This window comes from Manihot esculenta, chromosome 13 (assembly GCF_001659605.2).
Source record: "Manihot esculenta cultivar AM560-2 chromosome 13, M.esculenta_v8, whole genome shotgun sequence".
In the NCBI taxonomy this organism is placed as follows: Eukaryota; Viridiplantae; Streptophyta; class Magnoliopsida; order Malpighiales; family Euphorbiaceae; genus Manihot; species Manihot esculenta.
This window is the reverse complement of record NC_035173.2, coordinates 29,355,302-29,373,010: the sequence shown is the minus strand read 5'-3', so window position 1 is coordinate 29,373,010 and position 17,709 is coordinate 29,355,302. Positions and strand designations below refer to the sequence as shown.

The window sequence follows — 17,709 nt, the reverse complement described above, 5'->3', positions numbered from 1 at the left end:
ATGAAAAATATTTTTTAGTGTTAATGACTTTTTTTTGAATAAATTATTTGTCATTTTTCACATTTTGAAATTTTTATTAAGACTTCATACATAAATTTGTTAATAAATTTTATTTTTTAAATTAAAATTAAGTAATAAAAAATAAATCATCTTATTAAAAAATATTTTTCATTTTTTACATAAAATATTTTTAAAATATAAGTTATTTTCCGCAAACAAATAGAGTTTAAAACTTTTTTAATTTTCATTACTTTGATCCTGATAATGTGGGGTATAGCTTTACCAATCAAATATGCTAAAATTTTCTCTCTAAAAAATATTGCATATACATATAATTGTGCATGATTAATTCGATTTATTTTTAAATATGAGCTAAATTTCTGCTTAGAATGATAGATACCATATGAAAGACGAAGAAAAAAAGACTAATAATAAAAAAGAAAAAAAAAGTCTTTTACTCATGTTAATATGAAAATTTGTATATAGTAAAATATAAAAAAAAAAAGGAGTTTAGTGAAATTTAAATTGAAATTAGGAATTTTAAAAAATAAATTAAAATTAAATAGAAGTAGAAGGCAAGATCCATGGTCCTGAAAGGCGGCCAGTGATGAAAAGGTGGGTCCAGGGGTCCCGGGCAAAAAGCCAACCCCGAGTACACAACCTTAACTTGGCCTTGTGTGCGTAAAAACAAAGTCAAAATCTAACAAAATTCTTGTCTTTATTCTTACTTTCTCTTCCAACGTAAGCCCACATCTGAGCTCATTTGTTGCCTAATGTAAGGGCACCGCTGAATTTATAAATTTTAAAAAATATATTAAAATATTTTTAAATTTTAAAAAATTAATTAATATAGAAAAATTAATTAATAAATATTTATAAAATTAACAAATCAATTAATAAATTTTTTATATGAAATAAATTAAGTAATAAAAAATTTAATAATTAAATTAAAAAAAATAATTTATAATTTTTTTAAAAATTAAGCCACATTTTGACGTAATTTTTTAAAAGGAAGAATTTCAAAAAATCTCTTGGTTTCACTTCTGTCGTCCTCCACAGATCAGTTAACACGTTCGCAGAGTCTACTCTCTATAAATATATAATGAATATCTACTCACCTGCACGCCAATCATCTTTCTGAATTCTCGGTAGAAAGAAGAAGAAAAAGAAAATGGTGTCCCACTCGATTGATTTGTTGAAGCAGGAGCTTCCTGTTGAACAAGATTCTTTGCTTCTCAATGGCGATGTTAAGACCGGACTTGTTCTTGTCGATATTGTTAATGGTTTCTGTACCGTCGGCGCTGGCAATTTGGTATTCTTTTTTTTTTTTTTTGATCTTGTGTAGTTTTTAGTGCAGAGGTCTTAATTGTTTGTTGGTTCCTACAGGCCCCAAAACAGCCTGACAATCAAATTTCTACGATGGTTGAGGAGTCTGTGAGGCTTGCGAGAGCTTTCTGTGATAAGAAATGGCCAGTTTTTGCTTTTCTTGATTCTCATCATCCTGACATTCCGGAGCACCCTTACCCTCCTCACTGTATTGCGGGAACCGATGAGGCAAGACTTGTTCCAGGTACTTGCTTCGTTTTTGTACTGGCTTCAATGGGTTCTTCTTCTTCTTTTATGTTGGATTTGTTTTGATTTTCTATAATCTCTAGAACTGCAATGGTTGGAGAATGAAGCTAATGCAACGGTTAGGCGCAAGGATTGCATCGATGGGTTCCTGGGTTCCATTGAGAAAGATGGCTCCAATGTGTTTGTTGATTGGATTAAGAAGAATCAAATTAAAATTGTAGGCATTTTCTATTAAAATGTCAAGAGATTGCAATTAATTAAGAAATGTTCAAGTAAATGCTCTTTTCCTCATCTAATGTGTATTGGTGTCGTACTGTTATTGAAGATTCTGGTCGTTGGGATATGCACAGATATATGTGTGCTGGATTTTGTTTGTTCAGCACTATCTGCCAGAAATCGGGGGTTTCTTGCTCCTCTAGAGGATGTGATTATCTTCTCTCAAGCTTGTGCTACTTTTGATCTTCCACTTCATGTTGCCAGAGCTGCCAAAGGTGCTATAGCACATCCACAGGTACTGTTAATAATTTAATCTTACATTTGCTTATGCTTACTGCAGATCTTTTCCAATAAATTGCATGTATCCCAAGGTAGAACAGATATTGGAGCCCTTATAAAGCAAACGAGGTTGGAAGAAAATCTTGTTAATTTTAGCTAGAAAATCTTGTTGGGTGTTTTTTTGTTGGCAAACGAAGATAAGTTATTCTTTGTTGCAATTGGATTTCTTCCTTTTCTCATATCAAGAAGAATTAATATATTCATTAATTTATCTTTTGTTATTGTTGCATTTAAATTTTAGTACTTATTTAAAACAGCAAAGGATCCTTGACTACACTTAGCTTTCTCTAAGTTGCTGACATCAAATTGTTTCATTTTGAACAGCATTATCAAATATTACTTCTTTGAAACGTCTTCCCAGTTCAAGTCTTATATGTTGAAACTTAAGTCTAATGAAGCTAATGTATTCCGTGATGGATTCTGAAATTTGAACCAGAATGCAAGGTATAAAATCAATGAACATAAAGAATGAAATTATATATGTGAATTAGTGTAAATTGATGGCCTTACATTGCTCATCAATGTAAACAGCGCATCCTTATAGAATGAGAAGTGGGATGCTAGGATTCATAGAGGGCTTTATAATCAATGTTTTGCTATTCTCATGCTTTGTTATTGTAAGATTTTTGTTTAAAAAAATGCTCCTTTTATCTTTAGTAGCAATGCTTACAGTACCATGCTGATTTGTTTTTGAGGGCCAGAGACTTTTGTTATTCTATTTTATTTTTTGTGGCAGGATCTGATGCATCACATAGGTTTGTACATGGCCAAGGGAAGGGGAGCCAAGGTAGTCTCAGAGGTGTCTTTTGGTGCACTGTAACAATCCATCACTAGCCCATCCATGACAGCCGCCAGCAAGGCTTCCTTTCTTATGGGAAGATACGATTTTGTAAATAGATCCTCTTTAGATGTTGGTTTTGTTTTAACTGTATTCTAAGAATAAGGTTTCTGATATAAGGTATTGTAAAGTGCTCTTTTTATTTCTATTCTGTGCAGTTCCAATTTATCAGAAAAGGGGAAAAACTTTGTGTAATGTGTAATTCTTGCACTTCTTGTATCTCATAGACAACAAGGTACTCAATTAAAACATATTTTCCATGGCAATACCTCTATATCAGGAGAATAGCGACAAAGCACTGCAAACTGTCTGTACCAGCATCCTCAGTAGTAATAACTGATGTTGAAGTAGTTCGTTCTTTGAAAATCTTAAATGTTCCTGCTGTTTTCATTAACTACAAACATCTATATTACAAAGTAAAAACATGCCCTGTCAGAATCAAAGGCAATGCTTCACCTCTTGAAAATACCAGTGAAAAAGAGAAAAGAGTAAGAACACATGATAAAAAAAATACTAAAGCAATAAATCATTACAAACAATCAATTTACACATTAACCCGTCTTCAAACCATTGTATTTCTTTTGCAGGACAGGGTGGACGTAGGAGAAGATTGAATGCTTTGGTTTCTTTGGTTTGGTACCAAAGATAAATGACCGCAAAGGAACTCCAGATCGGCTGTCTGAATGTTCCAGTTGGTAATTTTGGCGAGTCTTTGATCCACTAAGCTTGAATTCCTCATCCAAATTTTCCAGAGCTCTTTCAACTTCAAGCTGGAGTGTCGTGACATGATCCAAGCCAGCCTGCAATTCATCTGCCACCTTGTTGTTCTCCTGTTTCATGTTCAAAATCTCACCTTGGAACTTTGCAGCTTGGTAGCTCGTAAACTTGAAGTCATCATCTTCAGCACTCTCCTTCAGAGCAGCAGTTATTTCTTCTTGAATGTCACACAAGGATGAGAATCTGCTCTTCAGTTCATCTTTCAGTAGGGCGCTTTTCTCTAACCAGACTCCTAATTCAGTATGAATTTCTCTAAGGTGCTTGTATAGCGGTTTGGCATCGGATTTCAAAGAATACTTTGCATTGGTGCTACCATCTTGCTGCTTTTTTTCCTCAAGTTTCGATGTATCAGACTGTAAATCCTTGATTTCAGTCTCAAATTTCTGAATTTGATACATCGTAGAACTGAATCTGAACCAGAATTCTAAGTTCTCCTCTAGCAGTTCATCAATGCTCATCCTGAATTTTTTTTCAATCGGGGAGATTTCTGGCTCTTCTGCCATAATCAGCCTGACGTCATATATTACTTCTCTCTCTATTGTTGGACATTCTGTCAAGGTTGATTTCTCAGATTCATTTTCACTCAAGCCTGTTTGGAGAAGGCTCAGCTTCTGACGCAAGATTTTAATCTGTTCGTCCTTCTTTGCATTATCACTCCTCAGTTCTTGTAACAGTGCCGCTGTATCAAAGAGGCCATCCACACTTTTATTATCTACTTCACCAAGCCTTTTCTTCATTTCTTTACAGTTTCGAAGAATTGCAGTATATTGACTCAGCAAAACTTTTTCTCTATCATTCATACCATTCATGAACAAATCCTTCCAGTCTGGCTCATCATCTTGCCCTGTTGTCTGTTTCTGTGTTTCAACATGGAGATTGTCCACAGCCTTACGTGAATCTTGCCTGTCAAAATTTTCCCCCAAGTTCGTGTCATGAGATTTCTTCACAGGGGCATCAGGTTCATTACTTTTCTGTGGTAGGCTTGCTTCTTCTCCAAGATTCTTTTTGGAGTTGCTGAGATGTTCTTTTATCTCTTTCTCATCTGTAGTTTTTTCTTTCTGTGAAGAGACTGAAACCTCAATCTCCCCATATGGCTTCACATTCTGTGGTTCATCAAGACTGCCACGAGGACTCAGTACACTTCCTTGTCCTCTGTATTCTTCATGTGATCTTCCTGAATCCTTGAGATCCTCAGGATTAAGTTTTTCTTCTTGCCCTTTAAACTCAACCTGCAAATTGACTTCAGCATAAAATTCCTTCTCTTTCCGCATAGATTCTGGAGTCCTGTGCTCTTCTTTTTCTTCTCGATCTTCTAACTCTGCCTGTGCATTGACTTCAGCAGAAACTTTCTTCTCTTTCTGCAAAGAGGCTGGAACCTTGAGTTCCTCTTTTGGTTCCACATTCTGTGATTCCTTAGGAATGTCATCAGGATTCAGTGCAACTACTTTTCTTCTGAGTTTTTTTTGTGGTTTATCTGAAATATTCTGTTCCTCTTCTGAGTTCAAGTTCTGTAGTTCATGGAGGTCATCATTAGCATTCATTGCACCTGCACCTTCTTGTCGTTTGACCTCCTGATGTGATTCATTAGGACTGTTATCAAGATTCGGTGAAACTGCTTGTCTTCTGAGTTTTTTTTGTGGTTTAGCTGAAACCTTCTGCTCCTCTTCTAAGTTCAAGTTCTGTGGTTCATGGAGGTCATTATTAGCATTTAGTGCACCTGCACCTTGTTCTCTTTTGACCTCTTGATGGGATTCGTTAGGACTGTCATCAAGATTCAGTGCAACTGCTTGTCTTTTGAGTTTTTTTTGTGGATTAGCTGAAACCTTCTGCTCCTCTTCTGAGTTCAAGTTTTGTGGTTCATGGTGGTCATCATTAGCATTTAGTGCACCTGGACCTTCTTCTCTTTTGACCTCTTGATGGGATTCATTAGGACTGTCATCAATATTCAGTGAAACTGCTTGTCTACTGAACTTTTTTTGTAGTTTACCTTTACCTGAAGCCTTCTGCTCCTCTTCCGAGTTCAAGTTCTGTGGTTCATGGAGGTCATCATTAGCATTCAGTGCAACTGCATCTTCTTGTATTTTGACCTCTTGATGTGATTCATTAGGACTGTCATCAAGATTCAGTGCAACTGTTTGTCTTCCAAGTTCTTTTTGTGGTTTATCTTTACCTGAAACCTTTTGCTCTTCTTCTAAGTTCGATTTCTGTGGTTCATGGAGGTCATCATTAGCATTCGGTGCACCTGCATCTTCTTGTATTTTGACCTCTTGATGTGATTCATTAGGACTGTCATCAAGATTCAGTGCAACGGTTTGTCTGCCGAGTGCTTTTTGTGGTTTATCTTTACCTGAAACCTTTTGCTCTTCTTCTAAGTTTGATTTCTGTGGTTCACGGAGGTCATCATTAGCATTCGGTGCACCTGCATCTTCTTGTATTTTGACCTCTTGATGTGATTCATTAGGACTGTCATCAAGATTCAGTGCAACGGTTTGTCTGCCGAGTTCTTTTTGTGGTTTATCTTTACCTGAAACCTTTTGCTCCTCTTCTAAGTTCGATTTGTGTGGTTCATGGAGTTCATCATTTGCGTTAAGTGCACCTTCTTTTCTTTTGACCTCTTCATGTGATATGTTAGGACTGTCATCAAGATCCACATCAACTTCTTGTCTTCTGACTTGTGGTTTACCCGAAACCTTGGGCTCATCTTGTGAGTTCAATTTCTCTGGTTCATGCAGATCATCTTTAGACAAAGCCTTGCTCTTCTCTTCTGACTTTATTTTCTGCAGTTCATGGCGACCATCATTAGAATTCTGTGCGCCTCCTTGTCTTTTGACCTCTTGTTGCAATTCAACTTCAACTGGAGATCTCTTCTCAGTCTGTGGTGTGGCCTGGAGCTCATTATCTGGCTTCACATCATGCACTTTCTCCGAAATGTGATCAAGATTACAATGTGCTTCAGTGAAATGTGTTTGAAGATTATTATTCTGGTCTTGAACATTTCTGTTTAATTCCTGAAGCCCGAGCAACTTTTCCTCCATTTCTGTCAGCTTCCCCTTTAAATCATTTTTCTCATTGATCAGTGTTGCCTTGTCATCCGCCAATATTCCAATTTGTGCTTGAAGCTCATCTGTCTCTATTCTCAACCTTTGTATGAGTGCTGTCTGCAATGAAACTGCTGCTTCTAAGCTAATCACCTTGTTCACGAGCTCATCAATCTGTTCTGCAAGTTCAGTCACAGTGAGAGATGCATTGGGTTCCAACACTAAGTGTTCCTTAATTTTTAAGCGTAACAGCTCCAAGTCCTTTCTCTCTTGTGTGACAGTGCTTGGTTCTTTGTCTGAGCTTTTCAACTCTCTGACTGCTTTCGTAAATTGATCTTTGGCTTTTGGCTTTTCCTGATTGACCTCACCATGTAGAAATTCATCTTTGAGAGACTTCAACTTCTCCCGGGCATCACTAATCCGATTGCTCTCAATTACTGCTTCTTCTGCAGATTTCTCTTGCTTCTCCTCTAACTTAGCCAATGTCTCATGGCATGATTTCAAGGCTGCTGAGGCCATCAATTCCCGAGCCTCATCATCTTCAATGACTGTGCCTGCACCAAATTCATTTTGCAAAGCACAAACCTTATCATGCATTTCCTGGATTTTCTCATCAATTTCCCAATACTTTTCTAGCCCACTTTCATAAGAGCTCTTAACAAACTCTTTCTCAGTTTGTAAAGCTAGAATTTCTTTCTGCTGCCTGTCAATCTCTTTCAGTCCCTCAGATTTGCTCAAACCAGATTTAGCAACTATAGCAGAACTTTTTTTCACAGACTTCTTGGATTGTAATTTATTCGTAGCTGGGGTGAAGGTACTCTTTACATCTTTGGGAACCTTTGGGATATTCTCTTTCGAGACTTGTGGAGTCTTCTTTGAGAATCTAGATCTGGCATAAGCTTCTTCAGCTTCCATTGCAAACTGAACTTGTTCTGGGCAAACAGAAGCAATGGTATTGTTGGCATTTTGTAGCTCTTTCGATATGTGATCATACCTTTCAGCCAAGGCCCGGTATGCTCTGTAAGATTCTTCAACAAAATGAATCAGCTCTGGCCTCCTTTTGTAGTACATTTCTGCCCTTCTCGCAAAGGAGTCCCCATCCTCTTCAATGAGTTTGAGCATTGCCTGAACCTTCTCTTCCATATCTGTGAATTCACACTTGCATTATCAGCAGTTTTTCAAAAATTCTAAAATGGAAACTGAGTTTTTGTGTGTGAAGTTCCATTGATTGCTGTATGAATATATTTATCCAATTTTACCTTTTTTTTTAAAAAAAATTCTATTGCAGGATTAGAAACGAACTTCTGATATTTCATTAATACAAGTAAATTCAGCAGAAGAAGACTGAACGTGATCTATCTATGAAAATTGTTCCAGATTACATTCAAAATTCAGAAACCTCTGTATCTCTTCCTGGTTTGAGAAATGTTAAATGTAATAATAAATTTGACCAGATATCCAAGTGAACACAGATTTTAACAGCCACGGACAGATGATGAATGTATATGTGTGCACAATGAAAACTCCTTTCAGTTTTAATTTCTTCTCCTTTTTATGTAGAACCAATTAACTTTAATTTGCAGAAGTTTGCTATTAGTGTTCCAGTAAGAGAACAATTGAGTTTGAAGAGATTTTCATATATTTTCCAGTAAATGAAACTGAAGAAAACTGGTTCTTGCTCATATTTCAGTCAAAGAAAAAACAAAAATCTAAACCAAGTCAGATTTTGGGAAATAAAACTTCAACCGAGTCTTGTGTTTTCATTTAGATTGGCTTAACTTGGAATACAAGGAAAAAAACCAACTCAACAGTAATATAAAAAGAAGATTGCTTTTATCTCATTATAATACCCCACAAATTAGAAATTTTATCATACACATGATTTTAAATTATCAAAATATCTTCAATAAACCAGATGATCATAAGCCTCCCTTTTCAGTTACTGCGTTGTTTAAACTTTAATTAGACAATCAATAATTCAGTCATATCATCAAACAAGTTGTCTTCAATCCAAACATAATGTTAGCATTTTACAGAAATCTTAATCAATTCAGCCATTAGTCATCGAAATCCATTAGATAATAACAGTGGATTCAAATAATCATGGAATATCTAGGGATTTTTTTTTATCTAATCTGCAAAAACCCAGTTCTTGAAATCGCAGGAAAAAAAAAAACATTACCTTGAAGGTTTTGATCCATCCATTTTGATTGCTTGGTTCTGATGTGGCTTGCCCACCACCATGAATAAGCATTGCTGGCAGCTCTTTGCAACATCTTCTGCTCTCTGTGATCTCTGTTTCTCTATTATGTCAGAAACATGGAAGTCTCTTCTTCCTTTAGACCACAACACATGCAACCCTCTATTTCTTCTCTCTCTTTAACAACAAGGATACAAGACATGGAACCCAATACCCTTTGTTTCAAAAGAGAGAAAGAGAAGAATTATAGTAAAAAAAATAAATTAAATTTAAAAAACATTTTAAATCGAAAGAAACACACAGACTTTGACGAGAAACGTGAAGAAAGAAAGGAGAGGAAAGGAAAGGAATGTGAAATGAATGTGTTAAGATAACTATATGGGATCATGGAAGGGAGCAATCTTCGCCTGGATTTACTGTTCAACCTTCGCTTTAAACAAAAATCAATTCAAAAACTTTTCTAATGTCTTAAAAAAAAAGGCAACAAAAATTAAAATATAAGAAAAAAAAATAAAAATAAAAATGGGGTACTGCTAGTTTGTGCAGTGGCTTCCGGCCATGGATGTCTTTCCAGGGTGTAAAAGGCACCCACTTTTCCCTTGTTATTATTAGGCTTATTCAATAAAAAAAAAAAAATCAAATATTTATGTCAAGTTTTAAATCTTGAATAATAAAATTAAATTAAATTTAAGATAGTGTAACAATAAAGTATAATATAGTTTTAAAAATTTCTTATTAATAAATATGTAGTCCTTCATTTAAATATTTATATTCATATCATTCTTACTTGACCAACTTTATTTAATTAACAATATTAAATAAAATCAAAATATCACTAAATTTTTTTTTCCAAAGATAATGGTATTGAAGCAGAAGGGCATACAAGATCACACTACATCACTCAGGCCAATAAACATAAAATTTCTGTTCAAAAAGCAAGCTCAGAGCTCATAATATAAAGGCCTAAATCCAAGGCCCAGCCTATTACAAAAACCAATCCAATCCATCCTAACAGAAGTCTAGCTTGCTGAGAGACGAGAAAATTCTAGAGCGTCACCTGAAGCAAATATCGTTGGAGAATCAAAACATAGCGCATACAAATACATAATAAATAACTAAAATCCGAGTTTTTTTTTTCATGCAAGCAAACTAAAACACAACCAAATAAAAAAAAAAAACAAGAAAATAATAAATCTATGAAAATCTCTCTAAAAAAGTTTGGATCTGCAAAATCAAAAGAAAAATAAAAATTTTACCTAAAATGGAGGGAAGAATCCACTCACTTGGTAGAGGAAAGGACGGTCATCCCTATCTAAAAGGAATAAAAAACGATTATACCGGAAAATAAAATTGAGACGGAATATAGGAAGAGAAATGTTGAGAGTAATCACAAACTTTGAATTGTAAAATTTTATTTTTATATATTCTAAATTTGCATTAATCTATAATGATGATCTGAGATTCCCAGCAGAACTTAGGTCATTTGGGGTATTAACGAGGTTGTTTTCATTATGGTTGGCCATCGTAGATCTCAGTAGGTATTGTAAGAGTGGAACTCCGGCGATGAAAAGATCTCTTTCGTTCCAACAGACGGCGCCAATTGATGATATGAGATTCAGAAAATAGAGTTTTACAAGGATTATGTAAGTTTAGTCTGAGAGGAGAATGCTTCTCCCCTTTTATTCTTTTCCTTACGTGTAACGGCCTCACTGTCATTGGGCCACCTGTCTTTGCCATACGGACATGGACGTACGAGAATATCATATCTCTGCTTTATGCATAACGACCATTTAATTCCCCCTAGTACGCATGCGAATGGACCCACAAGGTGAATGGGCTGGCCACCTTTTCTCCTCCAGACCGGACTGGAAGGTGAGATTAGGACTAAAACCTAAGGGAGGTCTGAGCTGAGAGCCGAAAAGACTTGGCCTGTAATACCCGGCTTAAATCCGGCATCGAAATTCCTGTAGACCGGTGAAATCTCGAGGGTCGGAACCCTCGAGAAGGGTAAGACATTTGTTTTCATATGTTTTGACGTGTTTTGAATGTTTTAAAGTGTTAAAGGAAATGAGTTTTGAAAGCAAAGCAACAAGGGAGAAATGCAAAGGTTCGGCCGCCGAAGGTTACTTTCGGCCGCCGAACATTGCATGGTTTCGGATTCACGTTCGGCTGCCGAAGGTGGTCTGGCCAGCCACCTATAAAAGGGCCACAGGTCGGTGGAAGGAGGATATTTCTCCTCCACTTGCAGCCAAAGGTAAGTTCCAGCCTCTCCCAAGTTGACTTTCATGTTTTTCATGTTTTTCACCAAATCTTTTAAGGGTTTGCAGAATCTTGGTGTATTTTGAAGGTTTTGAGCAAAAATAGAAAGTTTGGAAGTTTGGAGCTTTGGAAGAGATTTTCTCCATATCTCCACGTTAGGATCACTCATCCTCAAGTTCTTAAGGAGGTAAGGGTTGATCCTGAACTTCTTTGTTGGTTTTTGAAGGTTTTATAGGAGTTGGATGGGTAGTATGCATGATTAGGTTTAAGGGAGGTTTTTGGGAGATGTTTATGTTCAAGCATGTTAAGTGTTGTTTGATGTGTTTGTTTGAGGTTTTAGGAGAGTTTTGGACCTCTTTATGCATGTTTTATGGTATGTGCTAGTTGGGAGTAGTTGATATGCATGTTGGGTAAATTTTTGGGTGAGTTTGCATGAAACAGAGCAGGGTTCTGTCCATGGGACAAAGCCAGGTTCGGCCGCCGAAGGAAGGTTCGGCCGCCGAACCCCTTGTGGAGGCAGTTTCGGCTGCCAAAACTTGCCCCCGAAACTTGGCACTTTCATTTCTGGAGGCAAGGTTCGGCCGCCGAAAGTGCCGTCGAAGGCTGAGTTTCGTCTCTGGACGAGACTTTCGGCTGCCGAAGGTGCCGCCGAACATGCATGAGTTTCGTTTCTGGAGAGGGGTTTCGGCCGCCGAACCTGCCGCTGAAAGTGCCCTGTCCAGCCTTCTTTTGCATGTTTTGTGCGATTGTTTTAGGATCTTTCAGAGGGCTTTTGGGGAGTTTCTTAGTGATGTTCACAAGTTAGTTTGGTCCCTCATTTGAGTCCACCTGTGTAGGTACGGACCAGAGGAATCAGGGAAGTCAGCAGTGAGCACTGTGTCAGAACCTGCAGAGTCAGACAGAGTCAGCCAGAGGTGAGTGGAACTTCTACTTTGTAAAATGCTTTTAGCATGCTTCATGCATCATGATGATTATAGTAGGTTGATTGCACTAGGTTCACGAATATGGCGCATTGCATTGCATCATACGATGTATATGATGAGATGGATGGACCAAGGTGATCCCAATAGCCCTAGCTCTGTGTAAGACCTGGCCGGGCCAGGCAGCCTTCTGTAGGTAAGACCTGGCTAGGCCAGGCAGCAGATTATCGTAAGACCTGGCTGGGCCAGGCGAGCAGAGTTTGTAAGACCTGGCCGGGCCAGGCAAATTGAGGGTGTAAGACCTGGCTAGGCCAGGCATCCTCCCAGTGGGAATTTTGGTGGTCATGTCTGTCCTTGAGATGAAATGTCTGTGATGTGATGCATTCCATGAGATCATATTTTAATACCATGTTTTATAGTTCTACTCATTGGGCTTGTATAGCTCATCCCTCTCCCCTAACCCCAGTTGTGCAGGTTTAGAGTCCAGAGGGAATCCAGCAGGGTACGGAAGAAGAAGAGTGATGTAATAGCTAGAGTGGACATGTCTTGTAAAGAGATAGTGTACAGTGTATAGACTAGTGCTTGACTTATAAGAGTTGTAATCCCTTTGTGTACACACATGATCAGTTTATGTTTACATATTTTTCTTGTATGTTTATGAGAAAACCAGGCTTAACAGTATCCGCCTAGAGCAATGAGGAACTCTAGTAGGGATTATTAGAGAACAGAGATAGTGCATGCACAGGTTAAGCCTTGGAGTGAAGAAAATTCTATGTTTTTACAGAAAATATATGATCATGTATGGGATGTCACAGGTACACAGACAGTATAGCAGGCTTACTACGGGTCCCGGCGACCTTAAGTCGATCTGGATCCTAGTGCAGGTAGCAGTTCGGTTTCCGGGCTGTTACAGATTGGTATCAGAGCCTTAGGTTCACATGGTCGGACCTATAGAGAGAAAGTCGGGCTCATAGAGGTTTAGTGGGTCAAGCACCATAGGAAAACATGTCTACTAGGATAGGATGTTGGTCCTGTCTGGTTGCTGATGTGCAATGCCATGATGCTTGCAAGTGCATTCTTTATCTGTGATGTATGCTTATGTGCTCTGTTATGTGTTGTTTTCCAGAGTTAAGATGCGAGGAACTCGTCGATCCGCGAGATTGACTGGAGTCCCACCTGAAAGTGAGGGTATAGCTGCTCGTCCACCTGCCTTGCCAAGGGCAAGATCTCACAGGTCAAGCAGGGAAGGAACATCACGAGACCCTAGAGGGTCTTCTGACGAGAGCAGAAGAGGAGTAGGTAGAGGAGGAAGATCTGAGGAAGAGAGAGAGGCTATGGATGTTAGTCAGAGCAGAGATGAAAGCATGGGTATAGGAAGGTCTGAAGAAGGTATGGGAGAGTCCCAGGGAGGCGTTCAAGCCTCGGGGTTTGGCTATCCACCCTTTCCACAGGGCCCGGGGTATCCGATGGGAGGTACGTCGGATTTCTCCAGCTTTGCCCCATATCCACCATATATGCCTTATATGCCTTATCCTTCTTTTTACCCACCTTATCCTATGTATCCACCCCCACCTTCTTATACAAGTCCAGTACAGCCTGAACCTAGAGAAACAGTACCTCCACCACCACTAGAACCTGTAGCCCCTGTTGTTGATGCACAGCAACCTAGTTCCTCAGGGGGACAGAAAGTAAAGATGACAGAGTACTTAAAGTTGGATGCTCCTAAATTCAATACAAGAGATGATCCCTTTGAGTATCTCAGTGCAGTCAGAATGATAACCAGTGAGTTGGGAGCGGATGAGAGCAGAGCCATTGAAATGGCAGGGTTCACATTAAAGTGTAAGAAAGCTAGAGAATGGTTCAAGAATTATGTGGACCCCAGAAGAGACAGCATGACGTGGGAAGAGTTTGCCAATGAGTTCGCAGGGTGGGCTTTTCCTGACAGTTCCAGGGAGCTTAAGGTAGAAGAGTTTGAGCAGGTGAGACAGACCGACGAGATGAGCGTGGATGAATACACAGATAAGTTCCTGGAATTGTTACCATACGTGGGTCAGGCGTATGATACGGATCAGAAGAAAGCAAAGAGGTATGCCGCGAGGCTACATCCCAGGTATTTCTCCTTGATCCTCCACGCAGAGAAAGAGAGTTTCCACTCGATTGTGGATGCTGCTAGAAAGATGGAGGCCAGTGCCGTAATCCAGGGAGTAGTCAAGCAACCAAAGGCACAGTCTTCTGGTGCTAAACCAGTTTCCTCCTCACAGAGTACGGCAAGTGTGAGCAAGAAGAGATGGGATAAACTCAGAGGAAAAAGGGGCAAGTTCTGGAGCAGGATGAAGTCGAGTCTGGGAATGAGTAGTGGCTCCAGCTCTGGTGCAGATGTTCCAGTGTGCAAAAGGTGTGGAAGACAGCACAGAGGAGCGTGTCAATTGGGATCTACAGCCTGCTATAGATGTGGGCAGGAGGGACATTATGCACGGGAATGTCCTCAGGCAACTTTGGTTCCACCATCCCAGCATATGACCTCAGGCAGTGTAGCACAGCCAGCAGCTTCAGCCGTACCACCAAGCAGTGGCAGAGGTAGAGGAAGAGGGGCAACCTCTTCATCAGGAATGGGTTCCCGAGGTGCAGGTCCGTCAGCCCCAGCACGGATTTTCACCATGACTCAACAGGAAGCTGACACGTCGAACACTGTGGTGTCAGGTAATCTCATTCTTGGGTGTTCCGAGGTGTATGCTTTGATGGACCCCGGTGCTTCTCACTCTTTCATTTCTACTAGAGCCGCAGAGAGATTGGGGTTGATAATATCCGAGTTAGAGTGTCCTCTCTGGGTCAGTGGACCTAGATGTGACCCATCATTGGCAGAATCAGTCTGTCAAGTCAGTCCAGTGTTCATAGAGGACAGATGCCTTCCAGCTGACCTTGTGGTTCTAGAGTTGACAGATTTTGATGTCATTCTAGGGATGGATTGGTTATCTACCTATAATGCTATCTTGAACTGCAGAGACAAGGTAGTTAGTCTCAGAGACCAGGATGGGTCAGAGTGTGTCTTCAGAGGAGATAGGAGAGGGACACCTAAGGGTTTGATATCAGCCTCCAGGCTCGTAGGCTGTTGAGGAAGGGTTGTCAGGGGTTCCTGGCACATGTGAGAGAGCTAGACAGTCAGGTTAGGGAACCATCCTCAGTCCCAGTTGTTAGTGAGTTCCCAGATGTGTTTCCTGAAGAGCTTCCAGGACTACCACCTGTTAGGGAAATAGAGTTCGAGATAGAGTTGATGCCTGGTTCGAGACCGATCTCTATTCCTCCCTACAGGATGGCGCTAGCAGAGTTAAAAGAATTGAAAGAGCAGTTGCAGGATTTGGTAGATAAGGGTTTCATCCGCCCAAGTACCTCACCTTGGGGTGCTCCAGTACTATTTGTCAGGAAGAAGGATGGATCTCTATTCCTCCCTACAGGATGGCGCTAGCAGAGTTAAAAGAATTGAAAGAGCAGTTGCAGGATTTGGTAGATAAGGGTTTTATCCGCCCAAGTACCTCACCTTGGGGTGCTCCAGTACTATTTGTCAGGAAGAAGGATGGACCTCTGAGACTTTGTGTCGACTATAGACAGTTGAACAAGGTCACTACCAAGAACAAGTATCCTCTACCCAGGATCGATGATCTATTCGACCAGTTAGCAGGAGCAGTTTGTTTCTCTAAGATAGATCTGAGGTCCGGATACCATCAGTTGCGAATCAGGGAAGAGGATGTACCTAAGATAGCTTTCAGGACCAGATATGGGCATTATGAGTTCCTAGTAATGCCGTTCGGGTTAACTAACGCCCCTGTAGCATTCATGGATCTCATGAACCGAGTTTTCAGAGAGTACCTGGATCACTTTGTGATTGTCTTTATAGATGATATCTTAGTGTACTCCAGGGATGCAGAGGAGCATGCCCAGCATCTGAGGATAGTCTTGCAGACTTTGAGAGAGCATAGCTTGTATGCCAAGTTCTCCAAGTGCGAGTTCTGGCTGAGGAGCATTTCTTTCTTGGGGCATGTAGTCTCAGATGAAGGTATAGCAGTGGACCTCAAGAAGGTAGAAGCGGTAGCCAACTGGCCTACACCCACGACAGTCACAGAGATCAAGAGTTTCCTGGGTTTGGCAGGCTACTATCGGAGGTTCGTTCAGGACTTCTCGAAGATAGCTGCTCCGATGACCAGATTGACCAGAAAGAACCAGAAGTTCGTATGGTCAGAGGAATGTGATGAGAGTTTTGAAGAGCTGAAGAGACGGTTGACTTCAGCACCGGTGTTAGCTCTGCCGATTAGTGATGAAGACTTCACAGTGTTCTGTGATGCATCCCGAGTGGGATTAGGTTGTGTGTTAATGCAGAAAGACAGAGTAATAGCTTATGCTTCTAGACAGCTGAAGAAGCACGAGCTGAACTATCCGACACACGATCTTGAGATGGCAGCGGTTATCTTTGCACTCAAGATGTGGAGGCATTACCTCTATGGGGTCAAGTGTGAGATCTTCACAGATCATAAAAGCCTGCAGCACATCTTGAGCCAGAGAGAGCTAAATTTGAGGCAGAGGCGGTGGGTAGAGTTGCTCAGTGATTATGATTGCAAGATTCAATATCATCCGGGTAAGGCTAATATGGTAGCTGATGCCTTAAGCCGGAAGTCACTCGGCAGTTTATCCCACATTTCAGCAGAGAGGAGGCCGGTGGTGAAGGATTTCTACAAGCTCAGAGATGAAGGACTCCAGTTAGAGTTATCTGGTACAGGTGCTTTGATTGCACAGATGAGAGTTACACCCGTATTTCTAGAGCAAGTGGCTCTGAAACAGCACGAGGACCCTGAGTTAGTAAGGATTGCCAGGACTGTTCAGTCAGGCAACAATGCAGAGTTTAGATTTGACAGTGAAGGGATTCTTCGTCACGGGAAGAGGTTATGTGTACCAGATGACAGCAGTTTAAAGGAGGACATTATGAGGGAAGCTCATAATGCAAGGTATAACGTTCACCCTGGAGCCACCAAGATGTATCAAGATTTGAGGAGAGTGTATTGGTGGCCATCCATGAAGAGAGAAGTGGCACAGTTTGTGTCAGCCTGCGAGACATGTCAAAGGGTGAAGCTAGAGCACCAGAAGCCGGCTGGAATGCTTAACCCACTGCCGATTCCAGAGTGGAAATGGGAAAACATAGCAATGGCTTTTGTAGTGGGGTTACCGGCGACGTCTAACAGGCTAGACTCCATATGGGTGATTGTGGATAGATTGACTAAATCTTCTCACTTCATTCCAGTTAGGAGCAACTATTCTGTGGACAAGTTAGCGCAGGTGTATGTAGAAGAGATAGTCAAGTTGCATGGAGTTCCTGTGTCGATTGTATCAGATAGAGGACCTCAGTTCACCTCCAGGTTTTGGCGGAGTCTGCAAGCTGCTATGGGCACAAGGTTAGAGTTCAGCACTGCTTTCCATCCACAGACAGACGGTCAGTCAGAGAGGACCATCCACACCATAGAAGATATGTTGAGAATGTGTGTGTTAGACTTTGGCGGTTCTTGG

General features: G+C 40.1%; 2 protein-coding genes across 2 annotated transcripts; one reads left to right on the top strand and one right to left on the bottom strand.

The window, feature by feature from the left end:
* The first annotated feature begins 1,038 nt into the window (after positions 1-1,038).
* On the top strand, positions 1,039-3,226 carry LOC110630470 (nicotinamidase 1). The gene is made up of 5 exons (XM_021777983.1): positions 1,039-1,312; positions 1,387-1,570; positions 1,656-1,789; positions 1,898-2,083; positions 2,864-3,226. The coding sequence occupies exons 1-5, from the start codon at positions 1,172-1,174 to the stop codon at positions 2,945-2,947; spliced, it is 729 nt and encodes a 242-aa protein (XP_021633675.1). The 5' UTR covers positions 1,039-1,171; the 3' UTR covers positions 2,948-3,226.
* A 100-nt stretch (positions 3,227-3,326) lies between these two features.
* Positions 3,327-9,548, bottom strand: LOC110630468 (protein NETWORKED 2D). Its single transcript, XM_021777980.2, has 2 exons — positions 8,963-9,548; positions 3,327-7,925 (listed from the first exon to the last, which is right to left on the bottom strand). Exons 1-2 carry the CDS (start codon positions 9,054-9,056, stop codon positions 3,517-3,519), a joined length of 4,503 nt encoding a protein of 1,500 aa, XP_021633672.1. The 5' UTR covers positions 9,057-9,548; the 3' UTR covers positions 3,327-3,516.
* Between the last annotated feature and the right edge of the window lie 8,161 nt (positions 9,549-17,709).

Coding starts and splice junctions, on each gene's coding strand:
- LOC110630470 (XM_021777983.1), top strand. CDS start 1,172: ATGGTGTCCCACTCGATTGATTTGTTGAAGCAGGAGCTTCCTGTTGAA. Junction 1,571..1,655: donor TGAGGCAAGACTTGTTCCAG/GTACTTGCTTCG, acceptor TATAATCTCTAG/AACTGCAATGGTTGGAGAAT. Junction 2,084..2,863: donor GTGCTATAGCACATCCACAG/GTACTGTTAATA, acceptor TTTTTGTGGCAG/GATCTGATGCATCACATAGG.
- LOC110630468 (XM_021777980.2), bottom strand. CDS start 9,056: ATGTTGCAAAGAGCTGCCAGCAATGCTTATTCATGGTGGTGGGCAAGC. Junction 7,926..8,962: donor GATGGATCAAAACCTTCAAG/GTAATGTTTTTT, acceptor GTGAATTCACAG/ATATGGAAGAGAAGGTTCAG.